Source organism: Dicentrarchus labrax, unplaced genomic scaffold, assembly GCF_905237075.1.
Source record: "Dicentrarchus labrax unplaced genomic scaffold, dlabrax2021, whole genome shotgun sequence".
Taxonomy (NCBI): Eukaryota; Metazoa; Chordata; class Actinopteri; family Moronidae; genus Dicentrarchus; species Dicentrarchus labrax.
The window spans coordinates 9,416,591-9,442,165 of record NW_026136724.1 but is presented as its reverse complement, the minus strand read 5'-3'; the positions used below and the strand labels follow the sequence as shown (position 1 = coordinate 9,442,165).

The window sequence follows — 25,575 nt, the reverse complement described above, 5'->3', positions numbered from 1 at the left end:
TATTGTTGTTCTAACAACTGTTGTTTATGATTACGACATTTGAAATTGAGCTGTAAAATTAAGTTACATCGTGTTTTCGGACATTGTTGCATCAAACCTTTGTAACGCTACAAATCATGCTGCCTTAAGGTGCTGTAGGAAATATTAAAAATAACAGCTGTACATAATGTCTGTTAAAATTGCACAGAAGACTACCATGTTCACACAGCAACCACACAATAGCACTCGGTTGCTAAATGTCACATTTTCCAGGCAGAACAGTGCCTTTTATAAAAAAACCTGCGACCTCGGAAGTAGTAAAAAGTATCCGAGTTTTCCTGAAGGCACCACACAACAGCTCTTCCCAACCCTGGCTAGTTGTAGCTAGCACGTTAGCTAATGCGGATACAATACCTCCAGACGACGTTAAATGATGCGGAAAGTGACACCATGTAAAACAAAGCAAAAGGAATATTGCCCTTTTTCTGTGTGATTCCGAGTAAGCCACCCAAGCAATGGCGGACTGTCGTACTCAGCCGACTTTCTCAGCTAACGTCAATGTTAGCTGCGCAACGAGCAGAGGTAGCTAAGCTGATTTTAGCCCGACCAAATTAGCTGTATGCTAGTTTTCCACTGGCTTCAAATGCTTCAATGAATGGGGGGTTGTGGCACCGAGTGAAGACGCCAGTCAACAGTGTACGCTCGCAGTTACTAGCCTCCTCCTTGTTGTGATCCCGCTTGGCTATCAGGTGCTCGAAGAAGTGGACGTGAAGAGTTTATTTGGAGAAAGCCTGACGGTCGAGCGTGATTGCGTTATCTGAACGACATTACCAGCTCGCCACAGGACTTAAACCGACCGTGGATAACTTTGTTGATGCACCATCACGAAGAAATTATGCACTACCCAGGTACACGGACGTAGCAATAGCAATGTTAGCTTGCGTAACATAATATCGCAGCCAACACTTTAAGCCGGAGTGTGTTTTTTTTTTTGTTGTTGTTGTTGTTGGTGTGTTGTGTGTTTACAAACTTATTTTCAAATTTCTGCGATCGTCCCTGGGCCAAGTGTCCGCTGCAGGGGGGTTGATTATTGTGAAGTGATGGCGTTTTGGACTGACCCTGCCCTCCGTCCCAGGTAGGGGAGTGGTGCTGAAGACTCCCCGGCCTGACCTGGCCCGCTGTGTGCGGATGATGGGAAAACATTGATCAGCTCTGTTGTTGTATTTATGCATTCACTTTAAAAAAAAACAACAACAAAAAAAAAAAACAGATTATGATTCGTAATCGCGACTGGGATGGCCTGTTCGGATTTTGAAGGATCATGATGGACACGGAGGAAGTTCCCCAAGACGAAAATTATTGGAAATAACCATGGACTGTTGAGCTGAACTCGGTGCATTTGTTTTTTTAGCAGATATTTTTTTTTAAAGACTGTTTTCACTGGCACCACATCAACATGTCTGCGTTTGCTGAGTTCGTCCCCCCTCCTGAATGTCCGGTTTTTGAGCCGAGTTGGGAGGATTTCTCGGATCCTTTAGGATTTATCAACAAGATCCGACCCATCGCAGAGAAAACAGGCATCTGCAAGATCCGACCTCCGGAGGTAAACTCGCATATCGTTTAAAAAAAAAAAGAAAAGAAAAGAAAACATTGTCATAAACACGAGATTAAAGTCTGCGAGGATTTGTGTGTTATGCTCCTACGTAGGTAGAGCTGGTTTAATAAGGCCTGCGTGAATTTTGCGATAGGCAACGACATGACTAGTTGCCATTACTCTAATAGAGGTCAAATAAGCTTAATTTCTTTGCACTTAACTGTGCGTATTTTGTACTTGGGTACGATAAGGTTTCATTTATTGCTCAGAAAAGTTTAGGAAATGGGGATTCAGTTCAACAGTTCCGGTTATAATACCTTTTGTTTTTGTTTTCTTCATGGCTAGCTAAGTTTCAGCACAGTGACTGTACCACGTTAGCTGCTAGGATGCGACGTTGGGCCACAGGCAGGCCTGTCGCTCCTCACAGACAATAAACTCATATTTATGCTTTCTTATATGGACGCACAAGCAACCATTTGAGTATATTATGATTTTCTAGGATCGTTTAACTGTTGTGGTGTGTCTTATGTGGCCAACAATGCAACAAGACCCTGTAAAAACAGAGGGAGTAACATACTGAAAATAACAGCTCCAGATAGGCAGTGTTTATTCACAGTTGGTCCTCTACTTAAAAAAAATGGGCTCAACTGCACTTTTATAACAGAATAAGGAATATTATTGAGTTATTAATAGTTGTAATCCCTAACCTAATTTAATAAGCCCTGCTCACGTTCTTTCTTGAGAAACACTCATTTGTTGCCGTGTTGTTGTTGTTGTTGTTGTTGTTGGGAAGATTCCGTTTTGATTGTGTCTTTTTGTCCATCAGGATTGGCAGCCTCCATTTGCCTGCGATGTACGCAACTTCCGCTTCACTCCTCGAGTACAGAGGCTGAATGAACTTGAGGTGAGTTTGCCAGGAAGATGCACCGTGCCGTCATATCAATAATAATGAGGGAGGTTGTGTTCCAGATGTGGCTTTCCTGACTTAACTTATACTTTATCATCAATGTATACATTGCATATCCCTCCTAGTTACACATGCATATTGTCCCTCACACATATGCATTTCATCAGAGTGCAGGGTTGTTTGCAGTGCAGCAGGCTTGTAGCAGTTTTGAGGTTCAGTGCCTTGCTCAAGGGCTCTTGGACAGAGATTGTGGGCACCGTAGATGTGATACCAACCACCCTTCAGTTGCCAGTTTATGAAGAAAATGAAAAAAACACGCAGAATGAGTGTTTAGGAAGTTATTCTGAATGCATTAAGCTTTGATTGACAAATCTGGGAGAAATTAAAAACTGTACGCTACTTCAAGGTGTGCTGTTAATTAACTTATGAATTACATACTCCCATGGTAGCAGCAGAGTGTGCAGACTTTGTTTCCACGTACAATGTCTGCTGTCTTGCACCTGTTGAGATTTGGTGTTTTTCAAGCCTTCTGCTCACTTTTATGTTTAATTCAGAGCAGCAGGACAGCTCCGCTATTGGAGTTATGGGAGTTATAAGGTTTTCACATAACCAGGGAAGTATGGTTGTGTATCAGAGTGCAGCCATTCAAACATCATTTTGCCTGAGATGTCCAGTGTGCATAACAGCAGAACATTGGGCTCCTGCATTCATAGTCTGTCCTCTCTCCTCTCTCTCCTGCGTATCCAGGCCCTCACCCGGGTTAAGCTCAACTTTCTGGATCAAATCGCAAAGTTCTGGGAGCTGCAGGGATCCAAGATCCGATTCCCTCATGTGGAGAGAAAGGTTTTGGATCTCTATCAGCTGAGCAAGGTAAAACTAGATCATTTTGCATTGCTTTTTATGAACTGTGGGGTTTTGACTAATTATATAACATAGATTTTAGCCAGTTGCCTGTTTTTTGAACCTTTGTTTTTCCACTTCGGTTCACTTGTTAAATGTTGATTTTACCCTTCATTCTTGTTAAAAAAAATAAATAAATAATAATAATATTGGACACCTGTGTGTTTCAGATTGTGTCATCAGAGGGCGGATTTGAGACAGTATGTAAAGACAAGAGGTGGTCAAAGGTGGCCAGTCGAATGGGCTTCCCATCTGGGAAAGGCACCGGCTCACTGCTGCGCTCCCACTATGAGAGGATCCTTTATCCATATGAACTCTTCCAGTCTGGAGCCACGCTGACTGTGAGTAGTGCCTATTTAACATCGACAAGCTAACACAGTTTGACCATGCTTCATACAGCTGCACAAAAACAAACGTACAAAACCAACTTCAACATGGAGGTTGAGGTTGGTTTGGGTGTTCTCAGCATTCCTCTCAAATTTCAGTCTTGGATCGCACAACAACCAAACTTGGTCTGTCCAAATGTTGCACCTAATGAACAAACCTAATTTCTTTTCACTCCATTTCTTTCAGGGCATCCAGCGGCTATACGAGGAAGGAGATGATGGGGAAGAACTGGATGAGGGAGTTGGTGAGGAGGCAGTGGAGGAAGAGGAGCCAGATGAGGAGGAGGAGGATAAGGAGAAAGATGGGGAGGGTGACGGGATGCAAACCAAAGATCGGCTTCTGCCTGAGAGACGCTCCAGGCGCCTTAAGTCTGAGGTAAACGAGTGTAATACACTTCTTTTATGTAATAACATCTAGATAACATTACGGGTAGGTGACAAATGAACCTTTTTTGTGCACAGTTTTTAATTTAAGCCTAAACCGTGTTATGTAATCGGAGCAGTTCACAGAACAAGTTTATACCTCCTGCCCCTTTACAGATTCCCAGCTGTAGCAGGCGTGCTCCCCAGAGGCAATCTAACATTTGGCTTTTTAGCAGGATCACTTTGTCTCACAGTCTGCTGTTGTTGTTGTTGCTGTGTTTCTCTAGAGGGAAAACAAGGAGCCAAAAGGCCTAAAGATCTTTGGTACAAGTCCCAAGATGGTTGGCTTGGAGATTGTATCAGCTGGTAAGGATCCTTTTTGGTTGACCTGTAATTTTAGCGCAGACACGGAGCAACAAATCCGCACTGTTACTGTGAGTATTTCTATCCTGACACCAGCACTTCTCTCCATTCACTCAGACGATGGATTCAACAGGAAGCAGCGTCACCTCAAAGCCCAGGCCTTCGCCATCAAAATGAGACCACGAAAGGAGACCCTGGAGGTTAACTTTGTGAGTGCCAGCTCATTTTGTTGTAAGGATGACTGATGCTTATTGTATCTTGGGACAGTCTGGGCGTGACCATCCCCTTTATGTTTTGTGGAACTGATCCCCCAGATCGACCTCTACCTCTGCCTGGTGTGTGGACGGGGTGATGAGGAGGACCGGCTCCTGCTGTGCGACGGCTGTGATGACAGCTACCACACCTTCTGCCTGATCCCACCTCTACAGGATGTGCCCAAGGGGGACTGGCGCTGCCCTAAGTGTGTTGCTGAGGTAAGGCTTGTTACTGATCCCCTCATCCTTTTCATTAGAAATGTAACCTTCTTTATGCATAATGCATATAATGAATGTGTTGTCCATCTTCCCTCACAGGAGTGCAGTAAGCCCAGGGAGGCATTCGGCTTTGAGCAGGCAGTGAGGGAGTACAGTCTCCAGAGCTTTGGAGAAATGGCCGACCAATTTAAGTCTGACTATTTCAACATGCCTGTTCATGTACGTAAAATCCACTCTGAGCTAGAATATGTAAACTGTTACCTCCACGTCCTTCCATCACTTGGCTGTCACACTTTCTGCTCTAACATTGGAGGTTAAATGTGTTGCTCAAAGGCTTTTCACTGTTGAGACCAGGCATGGGGATTTCATTATTTCCGCCTTGTGCCCCCAGATGGTCCCCACAGAGTTGGTGGAGAAAGAGTTCTGGCGCCTGGTCAGCAGCATCGAGGAGGATGTCATCGTAGAGTATGGAGCTGACATCAGCTCCAAGGAGGTGGGCAGCGGATTTCCTGTCCGGGACGGTAGAAGGAGGCTGCTGGGAGATGAGGAGGTGAGATGATTATTCCGTTGTGTATATTTCCATAAACTCTATTGAAGAGGTTTTTATTTTTTCACATCTGGCCTTAGAATATGACTTGTTGTTATTTTTCAACACTTTGTGATGTGTAACGTAAGGTGCATATCACGTTGAGCTTGATTGTAAGCCCAGTTCATTGTTTTTATTTGTTCTATCAGAGGTTTCTTACAGAGGTTTCTAACCAGTAAAGCGCTTTTGATGGGGATTCCCTTAGAGGCATTACCTAGACCATTTTATTCATTAGACTTCCATCTCACAGATCCCCTTAAAGCTTTTTTCTCTTTTTACTTAATAGCACTACATTAAGTAGAAACAGGACATTTGCCATGAAGTGAAAGAAAACACTTTGTTTTACTCTCATGTCAGGAGTATGCCAACTCAGGTTGGAACCTGAACAACATGCCAGTGCTGGAGCAGTCCGTGCTCACCCACATCAATGTGGACATCTCGGGTATGAAGGTACCCTGGCTCTATGTTGGCATGTGTTTCTCCTCATTCTGCTGGCACATCGAGGACCACTGGAGTTACTCCATCAACTTCCTGCACTGGTGAGACTGAACAAAGGACAAACTTTATTAGTTTAATATCACCGTTAACAGCCTCATGTATGTTGGCGGGGACAATTTTTTTGGCTTACAATTGAAACGGTAAAATTAATGAATTATTCATGCCTAGAAACTAACCTTATTCTGATTCTGTTCCACTTGTGTGCGCTCTGGATAAGAGCATCAGCTAAGTGTATTTAATGTTAATTTATTCCTCTGTTCTCCAGGGGTGAACCGAAAACTTGGTACGGAGTGCCGGCCTCTGCAGCAGAGCAGCTGGAGGCTGTAATGAAAAAGTTGGCTCCAGAGCTATTTGACTCCCAGCCTGACCTCCTCCATCAACTGGTCACCATCATGAATCCCAATGTCCTCATGGAGCATGGTGTTCCTGTATGTAGTCTTGATGTTTCGCGGTGCTGATATTGGATCTAATTAGATGTTGGTCATGTGGTCCTTGTTGATTATTAGTAACATATGTGCGTGTTTCCTCCTTCAGGTGTACAGGACTAATCAGTGTGCAGGGGAGTTTGTAGTGACCTTCCCCAGAGCCTACCACAGCGGCTTCAACCAGGGCTACAACTTTGCCGAGGCTGTTAACTTCTGCACGGCTGACTGGGTGAGGGAGATGCAAATCCTTCCTCCATTTGAAAAAACAAAAGAAATTATTTATTTGTTGAATGTGGGTGTTCATCTTTCACTCCTGCACCTTCCCTAGTTACCCATGGGTCGTCAGTGTGTGGCCCATTACAGACGCCTCCACCGCTATTGCGTCTTCTCCCACGAGGAACTGCTGTGCAAGATGGCTGCTGATCCAGAGAGTCTTGATGTGGAACTGGCCGCTGCGGTCTTCAAGGAAATGGGAGAAATGATGGAGGAGGAGACCAAACTCAGACAGGCTGTCCAAGAAATGGTGAGTTTCCATTTAGAAGGTATGAGTGATTTGTGGTAATCCTTACCTGTAGTTTAATATCACTGTTAACAGCATCAGCCTTACTTTGATTCCCTTTTAAAATGGCAAGAGTTCACAGTTTCACAGTATATTTTTAAGACCCATTCCTCCTTATGTGCAGGGGGTGCTGTCCTCAGAGCAGGAGGTTTTTGAACTTTTACCTGACGACGAGCGCCAGTGTCACAAGTGTAAGACAACCTGCTTCCTGTCAGCGCTGACCTGCTCCTGCAGCCCCGATCGGCTGGTCTGTCTCCACCATGCAGCAGATCTCTGTGACTGTCCACTCGGCAACAAGTGTCTTCGGTGAGAGATCTGTGTTTTTTTAACAATAAAAAAATGTGTATAGTATGTGGTCAAGAAATCTAATTTGTCATGGCCTTAGGGTTGTCCTTCAGGATTAGCGCTGTACATTTACTCGACCACATATGCTGTATTCTGAAGCAGAAATCTGCACCATATATTTCAGGTTTCGCTACGATCTGGAAGAGTTTCCGTCCATGCTGTACGGCGTCAAGACACGGGCTCAGTCTTATGACACCTGGTCAAAGAGGGTCACCGAGGCCTTGGCTGCGGATCAGAAGAACAAGAAAGGTTTCATACTTTAGTACTGCTACAAAATATGTAAATGTTGGACAAAATTAGTTTTTGTGTCTCTGTGTGCAATTGCGTGATAGTTTTGTTTTGTGTGTCTCATAGATCTTATTGAGCTCAAAGTTTTGCTGGAGGATGCAGAGGACAGGAAGTATCCAGAGAAAGCTTTGTTCCGTCGCCTGAGAGAGATGGTCAAAGAGGCGGAGACGTGCTCCTCTGTAGCTCAGCTGCTGCTCAGCCGCAAACAGAGGCACAGGTCAGCGGACAAGGATACACCTTAATATAATCCATCAGAACAGCGATTTACTGATTGCCCTGCATGTACATACACTTCAAAAAAAAATTCCATTTGCAAATCAATACTGCGTCCTCTGTGAACTAAGCGGTCACTCTTTTTCCGTGTGTGTGCAGCAGCCGCCTGCGTTCTGAGAGCAGTCGCAACCGCACCAAACTGACAGTGGATGAGCTCAAGGCCTTTGTGGATCAGCTCTACAGGCTGCCCTGCATCATCAGCCAGGCCCGACAAGTCAAAGTGAGCCCCTTTTGTACCTCTGTGCTTCCCTGGGCACCCAGTTATCAATGAAATACAGTTCACCACTTCAGTGCTCTTTCCTTTCATTCTCTTCCCTTCCTTTTACCTTCACAAAACCTCTACTTGACTCTTCCTTTTCCTTCGCTCCAAGGAGTTACTGGAGAATGTGGAGGACTTTCACGAGCGAGCACAGGTGGCGCTCTCAGACGAGATGCCAGATTCCTCCAAGCTGCAGGCGCTATTGGACCTGGGCAGTGGCCTGGATGTAGAGCTGCCAGAGCTGCCCCGGCTGAAACAGGAGCTCCAGCAGGCCCGCTGGCTTGACGAGGTGGGCTCATACAACACCCTAAGCCTGTCTGTGTGGTCTGACGGAGTTATTGTAAGTGTGGCCTCATGTAACACGGTTTGGTTTCGTCATGTCCCAGGTGCGTGTCACCCTGTCCGAGCCTCACCGTGTCACCCTGGAGCTGATGAAGAGGCTGATAGACTCTGGGGTGGGCCTGGCTCCCCACCACGCTGTGGAGAAGGCCATGGCCGAGCTGCAAGAGATCCTCACCGTCTCGGAGAGATGGGAGGACAAAGCCCGTGCCTGTCTGCAGGCTAGGTAAAGATGCACATATGCAAATGCATACAAACACATTCGTAAATACTTCATGGGGATATTTGCACTTTCCTACAGTGCTGTTCATCATTTAAGAAGCTATTAGAGACAGAATGCATGCACACCTGGGGCTACATACAAAAAAGTCTTATTAGTTAAGTCATACTTGATCATTCTATGTCTGTCTGTCCTTCTGTAACCATAGGCCTCGACACAGCATGGTGACCTTGGAGAGCATTGTGCTGGAAGCTAGGAACATCCCAGCGTACCTACCTAATATTCTGGCCCTACGAGACGCCCTACAGAAGGCCAAGGAGTGGACATCTAAGGTGGAAGCCATTCAGGTACCATCTGTGTGTACACTACTCATTTAGAATCCATTTTAACCAATATTGTAAGCCGGACTTGCTCTAAATGAGTGCATTACAAAAATCTCTCTTAACTCTCTCCATCTGCATGTCCACCTCTTGCAGAGCGGCAGTAGCTATGCTTACTTGGAGCAGCTGGAGAGCCTGCTGGCCAGAGGTCGCTCCATCCCTGTCCGGCTTGATCCACTGGCCCAGGTGGAGTCTCAGGTGGCTGCAGCACGAGCCTGGAGGGAGAGGACTGCTCGCACCTTCCTGAAGAAGAACTCCACGTACACACTGCTTCAGGTGGACTATCATGAAAAAAGTTGATTTGATGTTTGCCTCTCAGATATGGCATTTAAATCTTAAAATTCTAGTTGACTGCATATATTGTGCTGTGTTTGTGCATTTTAAAGGCAAATAAATGTAAAATGATTGTTTTGGAGTCTCTAGATTACCAAGGTTGGGTGATAATGTGTTTTGTTATCCTGTGTGCCTCTTCTCTTAGGTCCTCAGCCCTCGCGTGGACATCGGGGTCTACGGCAACAGCAAGAGCAAGAGGAAACGCGTCAAGGAGCTCATGGAGAAGGAGAGAGGAGGCTTTGACCCAGACGCCCTGAGTGACCTGGAGGAGAGCCTCGAAGAGGTGCGAGAACCCGCCACTGTTGTAGCAGCCTTCAAAGCCAAAGAGCAGAAAGAAGTGGAGTCCATCCACTCGCTCCGTGCTGCCAATTTAGCCAAGATGGCCATGGCCGACCGCATCGAGGAGGTCAAGTTCTGCCTGTGTCGAAAAACGGCCAGTGGCTTCATGCTGCAGTGCGAGCTTTGTAAGGACTGGTTCCATGGGGCATGCGTGCCTCTGCCCAAGACGGGATCTCAGAAAAAGCTGGGCGTGGGTTGGCAGAGCAACAGCAAAGACTCCAAATTCCTGTGTCCGCTGTGTCAGCGGTCGAGGAGGCCGAGATTAGAGACTATCCTGTCGCTGTTGGTGTCACTGCAGAAGCTCCCGGTGCGTCTGCCTGAAGGAGAAGCCCTCCAGTGTTTGACAGAGAGAGCAATGAGCTGGCAGGTATGCATAGGAATGACATTATTCATGACAGCTTCTTTATTTTGAAACTTAATTTCCATGGTTTGCTTTGATATCTACTAAATACACTGGTCTGACTGTCTTACCAGGACCGAGCACGTCAATCTCTGGCCACAGAGGAGCTGTCCTCAGCCCTGGCAAAGCTGTCTGTGCTGAGCCAGCGCATGGTGGAGCAGGCCGCTAGGGAGAAAACTGAGAAGATCATCAATGCCGAGCTCCAGAAAGCTGCTGCCAACCCTGACTTGCAGGTACTTTAGACTTTCATCTCTCATCGATTTTACTTTGTTCTAATTTCTGTTCTGTTATAGGACAGCACCAGTAAGACTAAAAGAATCCTGTTTATAGGTGTGGATGGTAATTATTGGTGCTTCTACTGCAGCTTGGGATGTAATTATAGAATCCACCAGAAGAGGGCACTAATGTATTAACATGAACTACACCACAAGATTACAGGCGGCAGATGGCAGCCTGAGATCTCATCAATTAAATAAACTTACAGAATTCCTTGTATATAGTTTGTTGAAAAAATTATATATTTATATTTAATATAATTACGCCTTTTGAAGGTGTCAAGCAAAGTATTTGGCTTTTTTATTCAGCCTAATGCTGTTTTAATTAAAATAAGAAGATTGCATGCATGCTTTTGTTGTAGCGTGCTTTTGTAAACAGGTACTTTGTTCATTTTAAGTGCTTGAAGGAGACATTGACAACAAAGACATTGACTATGTGTGTAACTTTCTGTTCTTCCCCAGGGACACATCCAGACTTTTCAGCAGTCAGGTTTCAGCAGAGCCACATCACCTCGCCAGTCCGTGGACTATGACGATGAGGAGACGGACTCAGACGAGGACATCAGGGAGACTTACGGTTATGACATGAAGGTATGCGAGACTGTGGTAAGTGGCGCTGTTAGCCACGTATAAACGAGGAGGATTTTCTTTTTTTTTAATTCTTCCCTTTGAATGTGTTTTGGTGCAGGACCCAGGCGAGGTGAAGCCCTACCTGTTCTGCGATGAGGAGATCCCTGTTAAGTCCGAGGAGGTGGTCAGTCACATGTGGCCAGCTGCCACGCCCTCCTTCTGCGCCGAACACGCCTACTCGTCAGCGTCCAAGTCCTGTGTGCAAAGTGAGGCCACACTTAACTTCTGTTGCTTTGAGTCTGCCTACCCTTCATTCCCTGTCGTTTTGGTGTTAAAATGATTCAAGGACAGCTATTATGTTGAGTATTTTAATTACACTTTCTGATTTTCCTCTGAAATATGTCATCTCATACTGAAAATATTTACTTCTCAGACGTTGGCACGCCCAGAAAGCAGCCCAGGAAGACCCCCCTGGTACCTCGCAGCCTGGAGCCGCCAGTGCTCGAGCTCTCCCTGCAGGCTAAGGCCCAGCTGGAGGAGCTGATGATGCTGGGAGACCTGCTGGAGGTGTCCCTGGATGAGACCCAGCACATCTGGAGGATCCTGCAGGCCACACACCCTCCCTCTGAGGAGAGATTCCTGCAAGTCATGGAGGTAGGGCAGCTCAATGCATATGCTGGAAAGTGACTAAAGATTGGGTTTCAGTTGGTTCTGACTTTGTGAAAAGATTAAATTCATGAAAAACCTGCTTGCAAGGTCATAGCAATTCTTATTTCACCTTTCCTTCCTTTTCTACAGCCCGACGACTCTCTGATGGAGAAGCCCCTGAAGATCAAGCTTAAGGATTCAGAGAAGAAGAGAAAACGGAAGTTAGAAAGAGCAGAGCACCACCACATGCTGATGGCTGCCGCAGCTGCCGCCGGTGGGGCTTCGGCAATGGGCGACATGCGACCTGCCAAATCCAAAGAGCTGAAAAGGGTCGGCCTGGAACTGGGTCTTGGGGGCAAACCCAAGAAGAAGAAGCTCAAACTCAACCTGGACAAGAACCGGGAGATGAAGCAGCTGGCCAAACGGTTAGCCAAGGAGGAGAAGGAGAGGAAAAGAAAGGAGAAGGCAGCGGCCAAGGCGGAGGCCATCAGGGAGGGGCTTGAGAAGAGGAAGGAGAAGAAGATTCTCGACATTCCCTCCAAATATGACTGGTCTGGGGCTGAGGACTCCAACGATGAGAACGCTGTGTGTGCAGCCAAGAACTGCCAGAGACCCTGTAAAGATAAGGTGAGCTAAGGTGAACCAATTGTGAGAAATATTTTTGTAATTTGGTAATGGTAATGTCTTCCTGGACAACTGTAAGTCGGAGTTTCAGCACTTTAAGTTGAGATTGTGTTGTCAAGAGGTCGTGTTGCAGTAAAAGAGGCACATAAGGTGAATTATAGATGATTGATAAACACAGCTACAGTTTAGCAATTAACAGAGGTCAAAGGCAACCATGTGACTGTGCACCTGTTTAAAACTCAAAGGTCTGTATTATTTTTTATATATGAATTTAAAGCATTCTAGTTAATAGGAATATGGACAGAATGTCTTCAAATGTCCTATTTGGTCGTCCAAAACCCAAAGACATACAGTTTACAATGAAAAGTAGCAAATCCTTTCATCAGAGAAGCTGCAGCCAGAGAGATGTTGGCATTTTTGCTTGAAGAATTACATCATCTCTTATTAATATAGTTGCCGGTTTGATTTTCTGTCGCTCAACTAATCGATTAATTGACTAATTGTGAAAGTCCATACTAAAAATTTGAATAATAATACATCTTCAGCTATCTAAGATATCACAATGAGTTGACTTACTCATTCACACTTCTTGACATATGAGAAACTTGTTAGAATACTATTATATAAAGAGATGTAAAGAGACACTCATACATGGGGCTGAATTAAACATATGCAAAAATGTATTAAAATTTGGATGTCAAAAGGCCTGTGGTAGGTTGAGATGATGAATGCAGCAATTAGATGTTTATCCACACCAGTTCACTCTGTGTTCGGAGGTTTAATAATAGTTTTGGTACTTGCTGCTGTAATTATAGGTTATGAATACATTTTTACATTTCTGTAGCTTTTCTGTCATAACAAGGTTCATTACATTGAATGCAGCGAGCTCTGCCCCCACTAGTATTCCTGTCATCCAAGTTCCTAAAGCTTAATTTGGATATCTTGTCAAGGCCAAAATATATGCTTTCGTTAAGCACTTTACAATCCTCTCAAGTGCAGACTAATTTAATCAAATCAGACACGATGCCTTGTTAAAATGTAGCTGTCGTAGGACCATGATGTTGCCACACTACCTTGTCAGTTAGACAATTCTGACCCTCCTTAGTAACATCCCTGTCGCACTGAGACAGGCGGTAAATTCTGGTTGATTCTTTCATCATAGGACGTTAACACTCAGGTGTCTCCAGGTGCAATGACACAGGTTTTTTGTGTTTGCTGAGTTAATATGAACACTTCTTAAAATGAAAGTCATGGAACTTTATTGAATATCAACAGCTGATAACAGCACTGGAACACCTTAAGGAGAGTTACACATAACGTATTAACAGGACACACTGATGTGTTCCTTTTTGGAGACAGCGCTGCACACCGATCGCTAAGTTAACCAGTGGCCAGTCTCCTTCCCCTCCGTGTCTGCCGGGGCAGCCTATCAGAGCCGAGGAACTGGTAGGCATGCAGCTCTGTGGGTGGAGTGAAGATGACGATATTATGAAGGTGGTGCTCTAAACTAGGCCGACAACACCGGAAAGTTGGGATGATGTTTCCTCAGCCATTTCCCTCTCACAATCAGTCTCAATTTAAAAAAAGAAAGAAAGAAAAGAAAACTGATTTACTGTCAACTAATAATTGAATCCAGGACTCAGGTTCAAATCTGACCGGGCCAGCAGACTGTGTTTGTTTTTGTTTTGTTTATTTGTTTGTTGGGTTTACATCCATGTTTGTGTGACTCCAAAAACATGCAGGTTGGAGACTCTAAATGTGAATTTGAGTTAATCATTTCATGTGTCTTCAAGTATTAGTCCTTTGATAGACTGGCTACCTGTCTAGGATGTACCCTACCTGTAGCCCAGTGCCTGCTGGGATGGGGCCCCTGCAACCTTGAACACCACAACCTGGACTAGTAAAATACATCAAATCCTAGAAAACAGTGTGCTTTATTAAGTGTTATGTTGCACGTTTCTGCAGATAGCAGCTACATTATATATGTAAATGTATGAATGATAAATGTATTTGATGACTTGCTAAAGCTGTTTTCCAGTATGTTTGGATGCTGTGTACACAATATGTGACACCTAGTCTCTTTAAGAGTGTGCACAAGCAGTCCAGTGTGTTTTACTCTACAGTAAATTAGCTGACAGTCCTTAGTGGTGTGTGTGAAACATATCCTGGATCATCTACAGTCCATCAGTGTTTTGTTCTGGCTCTGCAGTACATTAAATCAATCAAGCAATGACTGACTTGCAGCTTTAACATGCTGTTAAAAATTACTCACGAATGATGTTTTTCTGGAGTTTTGTGTTTTGCTTGACACACCACTGTTGCATGTGTTTTTTTTTTTTTCTTCAATGTCATGATGTTTCCTTATTGTCCCTCTTAATCCTCGCTCACGTGCCTTCTCCTGCCCCTGTGTATTTCCAGGTGGACTGGGTGCAGTGCGACGGCGGCTGCGACGAGTGGTTCCACCAGGTGTGCGTTGGCGTGTCATGCGAAATGGCCGAGAACGAAGACTACATCTGCATGGACTGCTCCCGGAAGGCTGCCGGGGTGAGCGGGGGAGGAGGCGGAGGGTTGACCGTGGAGGAGGTGGCAGAGGAGAGCATCGTAGTGCTGGCGACGTCGATGTGCAGCGGCGGCGGCGTCCAGAGTCTGCCGTCGTCGGCTGTCGTGGCGTCGTGGTCTCACACGGCCCCCGCCTCTCATCTAAATCCAGGAACTTCACATCCGCAACAGCAACAGCAACAGCAGCAGCAGCAGCAGCAGCAGCAGCAGCAAGAGCCTCAACAGGGCAGTTAGCATACAGAAACAGCCTAGGACTGAGTTTGATTACTGTACCTCACACAATGAGCAAAAACCTAGTATCCAGGCTAGTGTTTCAACCTCTCACCCAGACTGTACAGCATCTGAGGGTCAGAACAGGCCTTTATGAGTGAGCTTGGAAGAAGAAGGACAAACCAGAGGCACTTCTGTTACTGCCTGGATCATAGAGCACAAGGAGAAAAAAAACCCAACTTGCATCTGGAAAGCAGAGAGGAGGCCTGCCGTCACCATGTGGCTCCAGCAATGACATGCTCTCTCTCAGAGCTCTGTTGAAAAGGCAAAAAGACAAAGACTTAGTCCTCCTACAACAGTTTTAGGCCTAGAAAACATCCACCAGCTATTTCCCGGTCCTCCTCTGAACAATAACAAGTCATCGGTACACTTGCTTAACAGTCAAACAGAAACCCACTTACTCCAGCTGTTGTATTCAGTGCAAAACAGGCAAATGAACAGATGTGTTCCCCAGTTGTGTTGTACTGGACATCCTGAACCGCTCCCCTCTGCCCTCCGCCTGGCTCTCCAGACAGTAACATCTCAATGTGTAGGACTCCAGACTAGGAAACAAATGGTTGTAATGTAGTAGAATTATTTATAATGTACATACTTTTAAGCAATTAAAAAAAAATGGATTGTGGCTTTTTTGGTTTTGTTTTCTCACCTTTAATAAACTATTCCTAGTCAAATGATTGATAATTGTGATGTTTTTTTTTTTCTTTGTGTTAATTTACTTTTTTTTGTTTAAGGAATTAAAAATGGCACACACTTCATTTTCTGTGTTGTCTCTGAGTGGACAGAACCACAAAAAATCTAGAAAACTAAACATAGCTAAGTGCAAGAGTGTTTTTTGTCCTTCACACGGCTGAAGTGTCAGAATTTGACCCACCAATCACCCTGAGGTCTCCACAGTGACTTATGACCGTGTCATTGAGAGGTTGATTGATTTCAAGTGGCAAGTTAAGCTTCACATTTCCTGTGGTACTCATTAAGCTCAATTAGAGGAGACATGTGGAAGCATGCTGTGGAGCACTTTTATGAGGTCTTGCATGCTGAATCCTATGTTACATGTGTTTTTTTTCCCACTCTGCTTCAAGCATGGAACATTTTTCTCACAATATGTATAAGTTTTTCCTTGTTCAGTTTTTTTTTCTTCCACTTGTGGCTGACCCTAACTTTTTCAACATGGCGCCTCAGTGGAAAAGAGAAAATAATTCTGTTGATCTTACACATGAATATCTGAATTTGCAGAAAAAAAGAGGAGGGAAGAATTGTGGGTGGGGGCTTGGGCAGGGGGGGTGTGCTGATGTCCACTTCTAACTCTGCCAGGTCAAATCCGGTGTGAACTGACCTCAGCTGCTTTTGTGACTCACCTCTGTCACCGCTCTGACCGGGAGAGTTAGAAATATGCGATCAGAGGGGGGTCTGCGAGGCATCAACGAAATGAACTGTAATGGCACATAATAGATTACATAACGTCTGCTCCCTCACCTCACGCCATTACATCTTCATCGCCCGCTGGTTGTTGTGTCGACTCGAGTGAAATTCATGACTTGGTGTCTTAATGGTTACAAAAACGTTTCATAATCATCGCTTTATAGCAGATACAGAACTGCTTATAGTTAGTGTAAAATTTCTTTCTGATTTGACAACACAAGAAACACATACACACACACACACACACACACACTGTTTATGGCTTCCGCTCTCCCTCCATCTCTCAGCTCCATACTGTTGTGTAGATCGGCAAGACCTAGTGCAGATGTATTTCTGGTCAGACTGATAGTTTATCCTTTCGCAAGATGGTAGATTTGTTTATACAGTCTGATCCGGTAAACCCCTATGGTTCTCACAAATTCTCTGTGATCATTCTGTATAATGTGATCTGCTCCTTACATCAAATAGCCTGAGTTAACACTTGCATTTCTGATATATTTCAACTGGGAACTTTACCTCAGATATGAAAATGGGATGTACTGCATTGCAGAAAGGAAATACATGGAACCCAAAATCAAAACCTCATAATTAGGGTGCTTCTCCTTGATAAGAACATGTATATATTTGCTTTTTTTTTTCAAGAATTTCCTAAAAGTGCACAATGGGAGACATAATTACACAATTTAAACATCTTTAAACACCTTTTCCACAGCAGAGGTGGTCCACTGCAGCAGTAATGCTATACTGATCATCCCATTGGGCTCTCCTGTTGCACCTTATTTTAACTGTAGAGTTATGGCAGGTGATGTACTTTGCTCCGAAGAGGGCAGACAAAAAGGAAAGGAACGTGGAGGCCGGCCTAAGTTTAGCATTACAAACCCCCGCCCCTCGCTCTGGTCATGTTAAATACTAAAACTTGAGCATTTTACAGACAAATCTCCAGAGACTGCTTCAAGCCTTTGACAAGAGAGTTACACACAGAAGATCGAGTGGCACTGCGATGAAAGGTAAGATATGAATGTTGGTAATTTGGCAAGCTGAGTAGCTGGAGATTATTACTGCAGTTTTGATGGATTTTTGTTTAAAGCAAAGATAAGGATTGCGTTGCACTTGAATGAAATTGGTACAATGTATAGAAAAACTATTTTGTGTGTGTTTTCAGGTACATCTGCAAGAGATAAAAAGGACTGAACATGCATGCTATTTTTTTATTGATACATTTTTGCACATTCAGATCTTATGTGCATAGTAAAGCTACTTTGTTCCACTGCCCCCCACTCTGCAGCTGCAACTGTTTAGTGTCTTTGCTACCTTGCTTAAGGGCATCTTGGCAGCTAATTGAGGGGGGGAAAACTCATCTCAAATTCATGCAACAAGCAACACCAACCAGCTTCTATAACCTGCTGCAATCCTGCTCTCCTCTCTGTCTGTCCTGTAGAAGACGCTGCCAAAGCAGGCCTCCACAATGGCACCAGCCAAGCCAAGGACCTGCTTCCCCCCTCGGAGGAGAAGATGGAGGAGCGGGGCCAGTGGAGCAACAAGATAGAATTTATTCTGTCGGTTGCAGGCTCCATCATCGGCCTGGGCAACATGTGGCGCTTCCCTTACCTCTGCTACAAGAACGGAGGAGGTGAGTGGAAGATGAGTAGAGTGGATGGAGAAAGGGGTTAATTTATGGTCCTTTCCTCTGCAGTTTTCTATAAATTCATAAATGGATGTCAGCATTGACAGAAGGCATACCCAAAAAGTAAAAACACCAAGATTTGCTTATGGAGTATACATAGTTTACTTCTTTATTTAGACTCACTTGGAAAGAAATACTATCATATATATTGAAAGACTCACAATTAACTAAAATCAGACTCCAGAGACTGTTTGTTTTTGGACATGCTTGTGTAGCTGCTAAATTGGACACCCCTCATTCTCCCTCCACGGGGTGGCAGGGTCAGGGTTCAGGACTGATCAGGGTCAGGCAGCTGTTGTTGCTCCTTGCTCACAGCAGCTGTCCCTGCGGAGAGGCGGAAATATGAGCACGCCAAACATCCTCGGCCACCCGGCAGGACGTCAAACACAAAGGCGAAAGAGAGTGGCAGTAGGCACCTAAAGAAAGAAACACAACTTTTCTTCATGTCTTCTTGAAGCATTTCATGCTTTAAGATTTATGCTACAACTTCACACAAATTCAGTTTATATTCAGGCATGTATTCCCCTATACAGTCAGTAAAATTATTAATTATTGTACATTGACCTTACATCATTCCTAAAATTGTGCATGGCTTACTTTTATGTTTTAGGTTTCTTCAAATAGTTTAATCTGGTTGGAATCACAATAATTTAAAGGCAATCTGGTGTGAACGGAGCAACATATTAAGTTTGAGACAGAAGAAAGCAAGCCTGTAATAGGTAATACATAATAAGTAATAAGTAATCCAAGGAAGGGAGAGAGGAAGAGGGACAGGTGAAAGAGAGGGAGACAGAATCTACTTTCTCCATGAATCATTGTGATGTCATAGATGTATCTTTTGTAGTCCTGACGATGACTTTAAACTGGGGGATTGACAGTTTTGTATCTTTTTGCAGAATACTCACACGCACAGGGGACTCAACATAGCACCATTTGTCCATATATGAGCAGGACTGTAACTGTTGGAGCTGCACTCTGCATTTGGGTCCACATTTCTCGCAGAGCAAAAAGTCCCTGGGCTGTGTTAAGATTTTAGCTCTGACCCCATGTCCTCACCGGTTTCCACTAGATGTGTTGATCCTTTACTCTTTCTCAACTCAGGTGCATTCCTCATCCCCTACCTGATCTTCCTCTTCACCTGTGGCGTTCCTGTCTTCTTCCTGGAGACTGCTCTGGGCCAGTACACCAGCGAGGGGGGCATTACATGCTGGAGAAAAATCAGTCCCTTGTTTGAAGGTAGGCAGGACAGGTGTATCACCCTCCACCACCCTCAAAGCTGATATGGGATCCTGGCAAAGCATGTAGCATTTGGCAAATCGTATAAAACCCTGAGTGCTCACTGAGGTGTTTTTTTTTTTTTTTGACATATTTTTTATTGTTTTCAGAATACAAGACTCACATATTTATACAAGTAGAACAAATCGAAAGGACATTTGACTTGAATAACATACAGTAGTAATATATGACTGCAAAATAAAGTATGATGGAAAGTGAGATGGAGTTTTGTAATGCAGGACAATGCTTTCACTGGTTTTGCTAATATGTTTTCAGTACTGTATACTGAAGTGTCATTTCTGCAGGTCTTGGCTATGGCACCCAGGTGATTGTGACTCTGTTGAACTTTTACTACATCATTGTTCTGGCCTGGGGGATTTTCTACCTGTCCTTTTCCTTCTCCTGGGACCTGGCCTGGTCATCCTGCAACAACTCATGGAACACAGGTAACAAATGTGCTTCCAAATGCATTAGAACTTCCACTAATGTTTTTGATACGTTTAAGAATTTCTACATTCCCCCCCCAGAAAACTGCGTGGAGTTTCAGAGGAGAAACACCTCAATCAACCAAACAATTAACCTAAACATCACTTCTCCTGTCATCGAGTTCTGGGAGTGAGTTCTTTAAAGCGCCTATACCCTCTTCTTGGTGATACATCACCGCTCTGAAGATGATGCATCATCTCTGTGTTTTCTGTCCTGTCTTTGCAGGAGAAGAGCGTTGAGGATTTCCCCAGGCATTGACCAGATGGGCTCTCTGAACTGGGACCTGGCCCTGTGCCTGTTCATCGCCTGGGTCATGTGCTACTTCTGCATCTGGAAGGGGGTGAAGTCCACGGGAAAGGTGGGTGAGAGGAACCTCTGTGAGGGCACAAGTGAAAGTACCAGGTGACCCTTTTTTTATCTATTTATTCTTGTTTGGCCAAAAGGGCACATTAAGGATGACATCTGGTGTTCACTTCTTTTTTTTGTTTCGTCTTTGCATTATTTAACATCTCTGCGTGTGTGTGTCTGTGTAGGTGGTCTACTTCACTGCGACCTTCCCCTATGTGATGCTCATTGTGCTGTTGATCAGAGGGCTCACCCTGCCTGGCGCTGGCATCGGCATCAAGTTCTACCTTTATCCAGACCTGGGACGACTGGCGGACCCCCAGGTACCAGGATGTCACACAAACCCCTTTAAATTTTATGAATCTATCATGGTGGTGTGATCACGCAAGAAATTCCCAATGAGGGCCTTTAGGCGATTTAGTGATGTGACCCCTGTGGGCGAGGGCGCACCAGATGCAGGTATCCCATGGTTCTCCGCTGGGGAGCCTAGTTTCTGCTGGGTCCATCTGCTCTCCATGAAAGAGGCAGGGGCCACAGGGATCAAAACAGGGCCAGGACACCACAGGGACTGTAAACACGAGCTCTACTAGGACAGTCAGCTAAGCAGGCTTTCCCCCTCTGGGATGACAATGGAGTTTTTAACTGGCTCTGTTGACTCAGACTAGCAGCGGTTCTGTCAGAAGATAACAGTCAGTGTCCCTTGGTTTACCGTTCATGTACCTTTCTTGTTGTTAAGGGCTGTTATTATTTGATCATTTTATTGTGCTGTAGTTGTGTACTAGTTTGCCATCCAACCAAATCAAACCCTGATTATTGCTTTCTCTACAATCCCTTCGCTATAGATTTTTTTTTGCATCTGATAAGGGATATAGTTTGACTAATTTTGCTATCCATCCCAGATCCTCCGCTCAGATATTTACGACTGCGTGGTTTGTTAATCAGTGTGGAGACAAACAAACCAATGGCAGACTTTACTGTTATGCAACCACAATAGTCAATGATTATGCATGCTAACACTCAGCACGTGAATTCCTCTTGATTGTCTAAACACTGCACATCACGTTTGTGTATATACATCAACCTAAGTATGTATATGTAATTCAGCATTGCTGTCTTTGGCTTATGACTATTTTTTTTTTCTTTTGTGTAAGGTCTGGATGGATGCTGGCACCCAGATCTTCTTCTCCTATGCCATCTGCTTAGGGGCGCTGACTGCTCTAGGGAGCTACAACAAATACAACAATAACTGCTACAGGTATGTTTGCAATCTATATTCATACTTAGACACTCAAATAAACAGGCACTTCCAAAGGAGTACATGTTTACATGGTCCAATATGAAAAAAAAGTCTCATTTTGAAAGAAAAATCCTAACTGCTGATTAAAAGCAGCCTCATCTTTGTCATCACGTGATTGGTGTGATCACCTGTGTGAAGCTTAATGGTGTCACTTCCATTGCAGAGACTGCCTGTCGCTGTGCTTTCTGAACAGCGGCACCAGTTTTGTGGCAGGCTTTGCAATCTTCTCCATCCTGGGTTTCATGTCTTACGAACAGAATGTTCCCATCTCAGAAGTGGCAGAATCGGGTGAGACTTCCATCATTCCTTAAGCCTCAAATGTATTCAAGAAAAAAAATTATAATCTCCTGATACCTCTTTAATCTGGTCAGAATTATATTTGATCAGTTGACATTGTTTTACTTGTGTCTGTAGGTCCGGGCTTGGCCTTCATAGCTTACCCCCGCGCTGTGTCCATGATGCCTTTCTCTCCTCTGTGGGCTGCCCTCTTCTTCATCATGATTGTGTTTCTGGGGCTTGACAGCCAGGTAGAGGGTTGATTAACACTCACACACACACATGTACACATACTTATTTCCACAAATACACTGATTACTAAAGAAATACAGTGTGATTGTGATGAACAGACATTTTAGAATAATTTGAAACGCCTGTTTTTTCTGATTTTGCATTGTTTGTTATTATGTTGATTTTAACTGGGCAAGCCCTGCTTTCATTATAGCTCACACACAAAGAGTTCCATTCATTTTTCTGTGCTTACCTCTCTCCCCTTTTTCTTTCCCTCATCTGCTATCAGTTTGTGTGTGTGGAGAGCCTTGTGACGGCGATTGTCGACATGTACCCTGCTGTGTTCCGACGTAAAAACCGCAGGGAGCTCTTCCTGTTAGGTGTTAGCCTTTTCTCCTTCTTCATGGGCCTCATCATGCTAATGGAGGTAGGAGGTCACACTCTGGGACCACACACACACACACACACACACACACACAAACACAAAGACAGACGCAAAAACTACACACACACAGATGCATGCACAGAGACAAAGATCTGCAAGCACACACTCGGGGGTTCACTGCAGTAGTTTAAAAATGACCATAATTTGTACACTTTGTATCTTTAAATCTTATCATCAAATGTGTTTCCCTCATTGTATTTTTCCTAACAGTGTCATTAAATGTCCATTGAAACTTGACACACACACACACACACACACACACACACACACACACACACACACACACACACACACACACACACACACACACACACAGGGGTTGCACCTGGTGGTTTTGATGCTTTGTTCTGCTGAAATAAACTTTTGCGGAGTCCAACATAGTTGACATGGTTTCACCTCTGCACAGCTGGAAACATGAATGCTCTGCAGAGGTGTCAACAAGTCATCATTTTGTAAGTACAAGCAAGTCAAAGGTTTTATGCATGTCTCAGGTGAGTCTCAAGTGTTGTTACTGCAACGCTAAAGTCACGCCTGAAGTGTCTAGTTTTGGCTTCAGCATTTCAAGTCTCTTTTATAAGCTGTGCATATTATCAACCATGTAGAATGTTTTGAATACTACAATAGATGCTGCAGATTATCAAGAAATACTATGTTTAAAATGCAATCTGGACTGTATTTGTGCTTAAAGAAACGTAGTTGTTGTCATTGCTAACAAGGTAAAGTCTAGCAGTTTTGTGCTTTACCACATCAACATACCTGTTGTTGCCACATGAAAAGATTTCCTAACACAGACATTAAGTCCTCATCCATGCATCAAGTTTGAGCCCATAAATGTATGACTATAGGTATATTTTTAACACACAGAGCATAAATTTAACTAATTGTTCATTAGAATATTTACTTAACTGTCAATCTGTTGTATCTGTGTAGCAGATTAATTATCCTTGTATAATTGTGACTCAATGCTTTCTATCTCTCTCTTTGTAGGGAGGCATGTACGTCTTCCAGCTGTTTGATTACTATGCAGCCAGTGGCATGTGTCTTCTTTTCATGGCCATCTTTGAGACTGTCTGCATTGCATGGGTCTATGGTAAGCAGCCCTCGCATATAAATGACTGAGAAATGTGTTTCCCAGTGATCCTTGCTATTTATTTTAATCAAGCATTATCCTATGCTTATTATTCCTATTCTGCTACAATTTTCAAGGAGCAACATTGAAATAAATGTCTTTACTGTGTTTTTCCAGGTGCAGATCGCTTTTATGACAACATTGAGGACATGATTGGCTACCGCCCAGGACCTTACATCAAGTACTGTTGGTTGTTCTTCACCCCAGCCACATGCATTGTGAGCATCAACAAACTAATTAAGTAGCGTCAAGGCTTTCCAAAAATGACAAAGGCTGATAGCGGCTGAGGCCTCCTCTACTCTTCTGCACGAATCAAAGAGAATTCTTCACTAATTGTCTGCTTCTCTCTCCAGGGTACCTTCGCTTTCTCCCTCATCAAATACACTCCCCTAAAGTACAACAATGAGTATGTATACCCGTGGTGGGGCTATGTCATTGGCTGGCTGCTTGCTCTCGCCTCAATGGTCTGCATCCCGCTTTGGATGGTGTACAAGATCAGCACCACCCAGGGGACATTCAGAGAGGTAAGTGTTGGCCCCAGGGATTGTTGTGATCCTTCAGTGTCTGATTTTAAAGGATTTATTTAAGATGGTCATGGCAAGGGCCAATTAACCCTGGTGTATCTTTCTACAGCGCATCCAGCTGCTCATCACACCATGTGACAGCTTACCCAAAACCAAGAGGGAGCAGGAGAGGTTATTGGCCATCTTTGCTCCTGGGGGAGATGCCACCTTGACTACAAATGGCTACTATCCTGTCTCAGAGAGAGACTCCAACTTGTGAGGCCCCCCCGTGGTGATGTGTACTAGAAAGACATGTGGGGTTTTGGTTCCATTCTTGACTTGCTGCACCCTTGCCTCCATCCCAAAGATAAGAGCAGGGAAAGATACAATAAAGTGTCACATCACATACTTTAATACAAGACAGATATGGAGGACTCAGGAGCTAATAGGCCTACAGTGTGTTGGGTTTGCCTGTACATTTCAGGGATGGTAGCAATATGATAAAAGAAGGATAAAGAAAAATAAATTAAAAAGTCATTTATTGTTTGTCATTTATTGGATTACTTAGAAGTTGTAGAGGGGACAAGGGCATTTATTTCAGGGACAAAAGTCATTTACTCTCTCAAACTGTAATCTATTTCACAGATGGTGTAAATGAATTAATTCAAGGTCAGCCTTGTCCATCTCATTCAAAGGTGGAAACTGTAGAGACTGGCACACAGGTTCTACCAGAAGTTACAAAATAGGCCTAAATGTTGCATAGTAAGGATGAATTTTGTCCAAATATAACACAGCCAAATCACCACTGAAAAGTGGGCTGCATGTCTCCTTGTGTATCTGACATCACTTCATGACTACATAGCCATATTTGTATCATATATTGTATTATCAAAACTGATTGGTGGAATTTTCCATATTGTATTTACAAGAATTGAAATAAAATGTTATGTGTGGTGGGAAGATATAATGTCAGTGAAAATTATAATACTGTAGCAATGCAATAGCTGTAGGACTAACTTGATAATGTAGTTTCATATTTTATGCTGTAACATAATGTGACTGTACAAAGAAATGTGAATCTTGTAAGTATGTTTTTAAATAAACATGCAAAATTGTATGTTGTCTTGAACCATTTTTCCACTTATATGCAGTGCTGTATTAATTTTATTTTATTTATTTTATTTGGAGGAAGAAAAAAAAGTGTCTAAAGAAACACCAGAGTTACATCATGGGAAGTGTATGACCATATTCGGGACTAAAGTCTGGATATCTCTCCCTCTGCTGCTGAAATCTTCACCATTATTATTTCTTATCTAAAGTCCCCTGTACT

At 43.9% G+C, this 25,575-nt stretch overlaps 2 protein-coding genes across 9 annotated transcripts; both read left to right on the top strand.

The window, feature by feature from the left end:
• Window positions 1–317: 317 nt before the first annotated feature.
• On the top strand, window positions 318–15,829 carry kdm5a (lysine (K)-specific demethylase 5A). Of its 7 annotated transcripts, none has more exons than XM_051391810.1 (29): window positions 318–1,582; window positions 2,400–2,477; window positions 3,228–3,350; window positions 3,551–3,721; window positions 3,954–4,142; window positions 4,417–4,495; window positions 4,610–4,701; window positions 4,798–4,965; window positions 5,065–5,184; window positions 5,357–5,515; window positions 5,909–6,090; window positions 6,315–6,477; window positions 6,584–6,703; window positions 6,803–6,997; window positions 7,158–7,339; window positions 7,503–7,627; window positions 7,733–7,883; window positions 8,042–8,159; window positions 8,311–8,487; window positions 8,585–8,763; window positions 8,966–9,113; window positions 9,234–9,413; window positions 9,616–10,176; window positions 10,284–10,442; window positions 10,947–11,090; window positions 11,173–11,320; window positions 11,488–11,708; window positions 11,853–12,329; window positions 14,745–15,829. In XM_051391810.1, exons 1-29 carry the CDS (start codon window positions 1,436–1,438, stop codon window positions 15,117–15,119), a joined length of 5,331 nt encoding a protein of 1,776 aa, XP_051247770.1. In that variant the 5' UTR covers window positions 318–1,435; the 3' UTR covers window positions 15,120–15,829. The 7 variants fall into 7 exon arrangements, with proteins under 7 accessions (XP_051247770.1, XP_051247774.1, XP_051247775.1 ...); XM_051391814.1 differs by having other exon boundaries at window positions 319–1,582; window positions 4,807–4,965; window positions 8,966–9,104; XM_051391815.1 differs by having other exon boundaries at window positions 319–1,582; window positions 4,807–4,965; window positions 8,039–8,159; window positions 8,966–9,104; window positions 10,947–11,075.
• A 1,648-nt stretch (window positions 15,830–17,477) lies between these two features.
• Window positions 17,478–25,360, top strand: LOC127358624 (sodium- and chloride-dependent GABA transporter 2-like). 2 transcript variants are annotated; one of them, XM_051391866.1, is made up of 15 exons: window positions 17,478–17,581; window positions 18,013–18,204; window positions 19,360–19,494; window positions 19,839–19,979; window positions 20,061–20,148; window positions 20,245–20,377; window positions 20,553–20,687; window positions 21,516–21,619; window positions 21,825–21,949; window positions 22,076–22,188; window positions 22,458–22,595; window positions 23,601–23,703; window positions 23,860–23,960; window positions 24,096–24,266; window positions 24,376–25,360. In XM_051391866.1, the coding sequence occupies exons 1-15, from the start codon at window positions 17,575–17,577 to the stop codon at window positions 24,523–24,525; spliced, it is 1,836 nt and encodes a 611-aa protein (XP_051247826.1). In that variant the 5' UTR covers window positions 17,478–17,574; the 3' UTR covers window positions 24,526–25,360. The 2 variants fall into 2 exon arrangements, with proteins under 2 accessions (XP_051247826.1, XP_051247825.1); XM_051391865.1 differs by having other exon boundaries at window positions 19,839–20,148.
• Window positions 25,361–25,575: the final 215 nt, after the last annotated feature.

Coding starts and splice junctions, on each gene's coding strand:
- LOC127358624 (XM_051391865.1), top strand. Junction 21,950..22,075: donor CTCAGAAGTGGCAGAATCGG/GTGAGACTTCCA, acceptor TTGTGTCTGTAG/GTCCGGGCTTGGCCTTCATA. Junction 23,961..24,095: donor TCACCCCAGCCACATGCATT/GTGAGCATCAAC, acceptor TTCTCTCTCCAG/GGTACCTTCGCTTTCTCCCT.
- kdm5a (XM_051391809.1), top strand. CDS start 1,436: ATGTCTGCGTTTGCTGAGTTCGTCCCCCCTCCTGAATGTCCGGTTTTT. Junction 7,628..7,732: donor GGATCAGAAGAACAAGAAAG/GTTTCATACTTT, acceptor TGTGTCTCATAG/ATCTTATTGAGCTCAAAGTT. Junction 10,177..10,283: donor AGAGAGCAATGAGCTGGCAG/GTATGCATAGGA, acceptor CTGTCTTACCAG/GACCGAGCACGTCAATCTCT.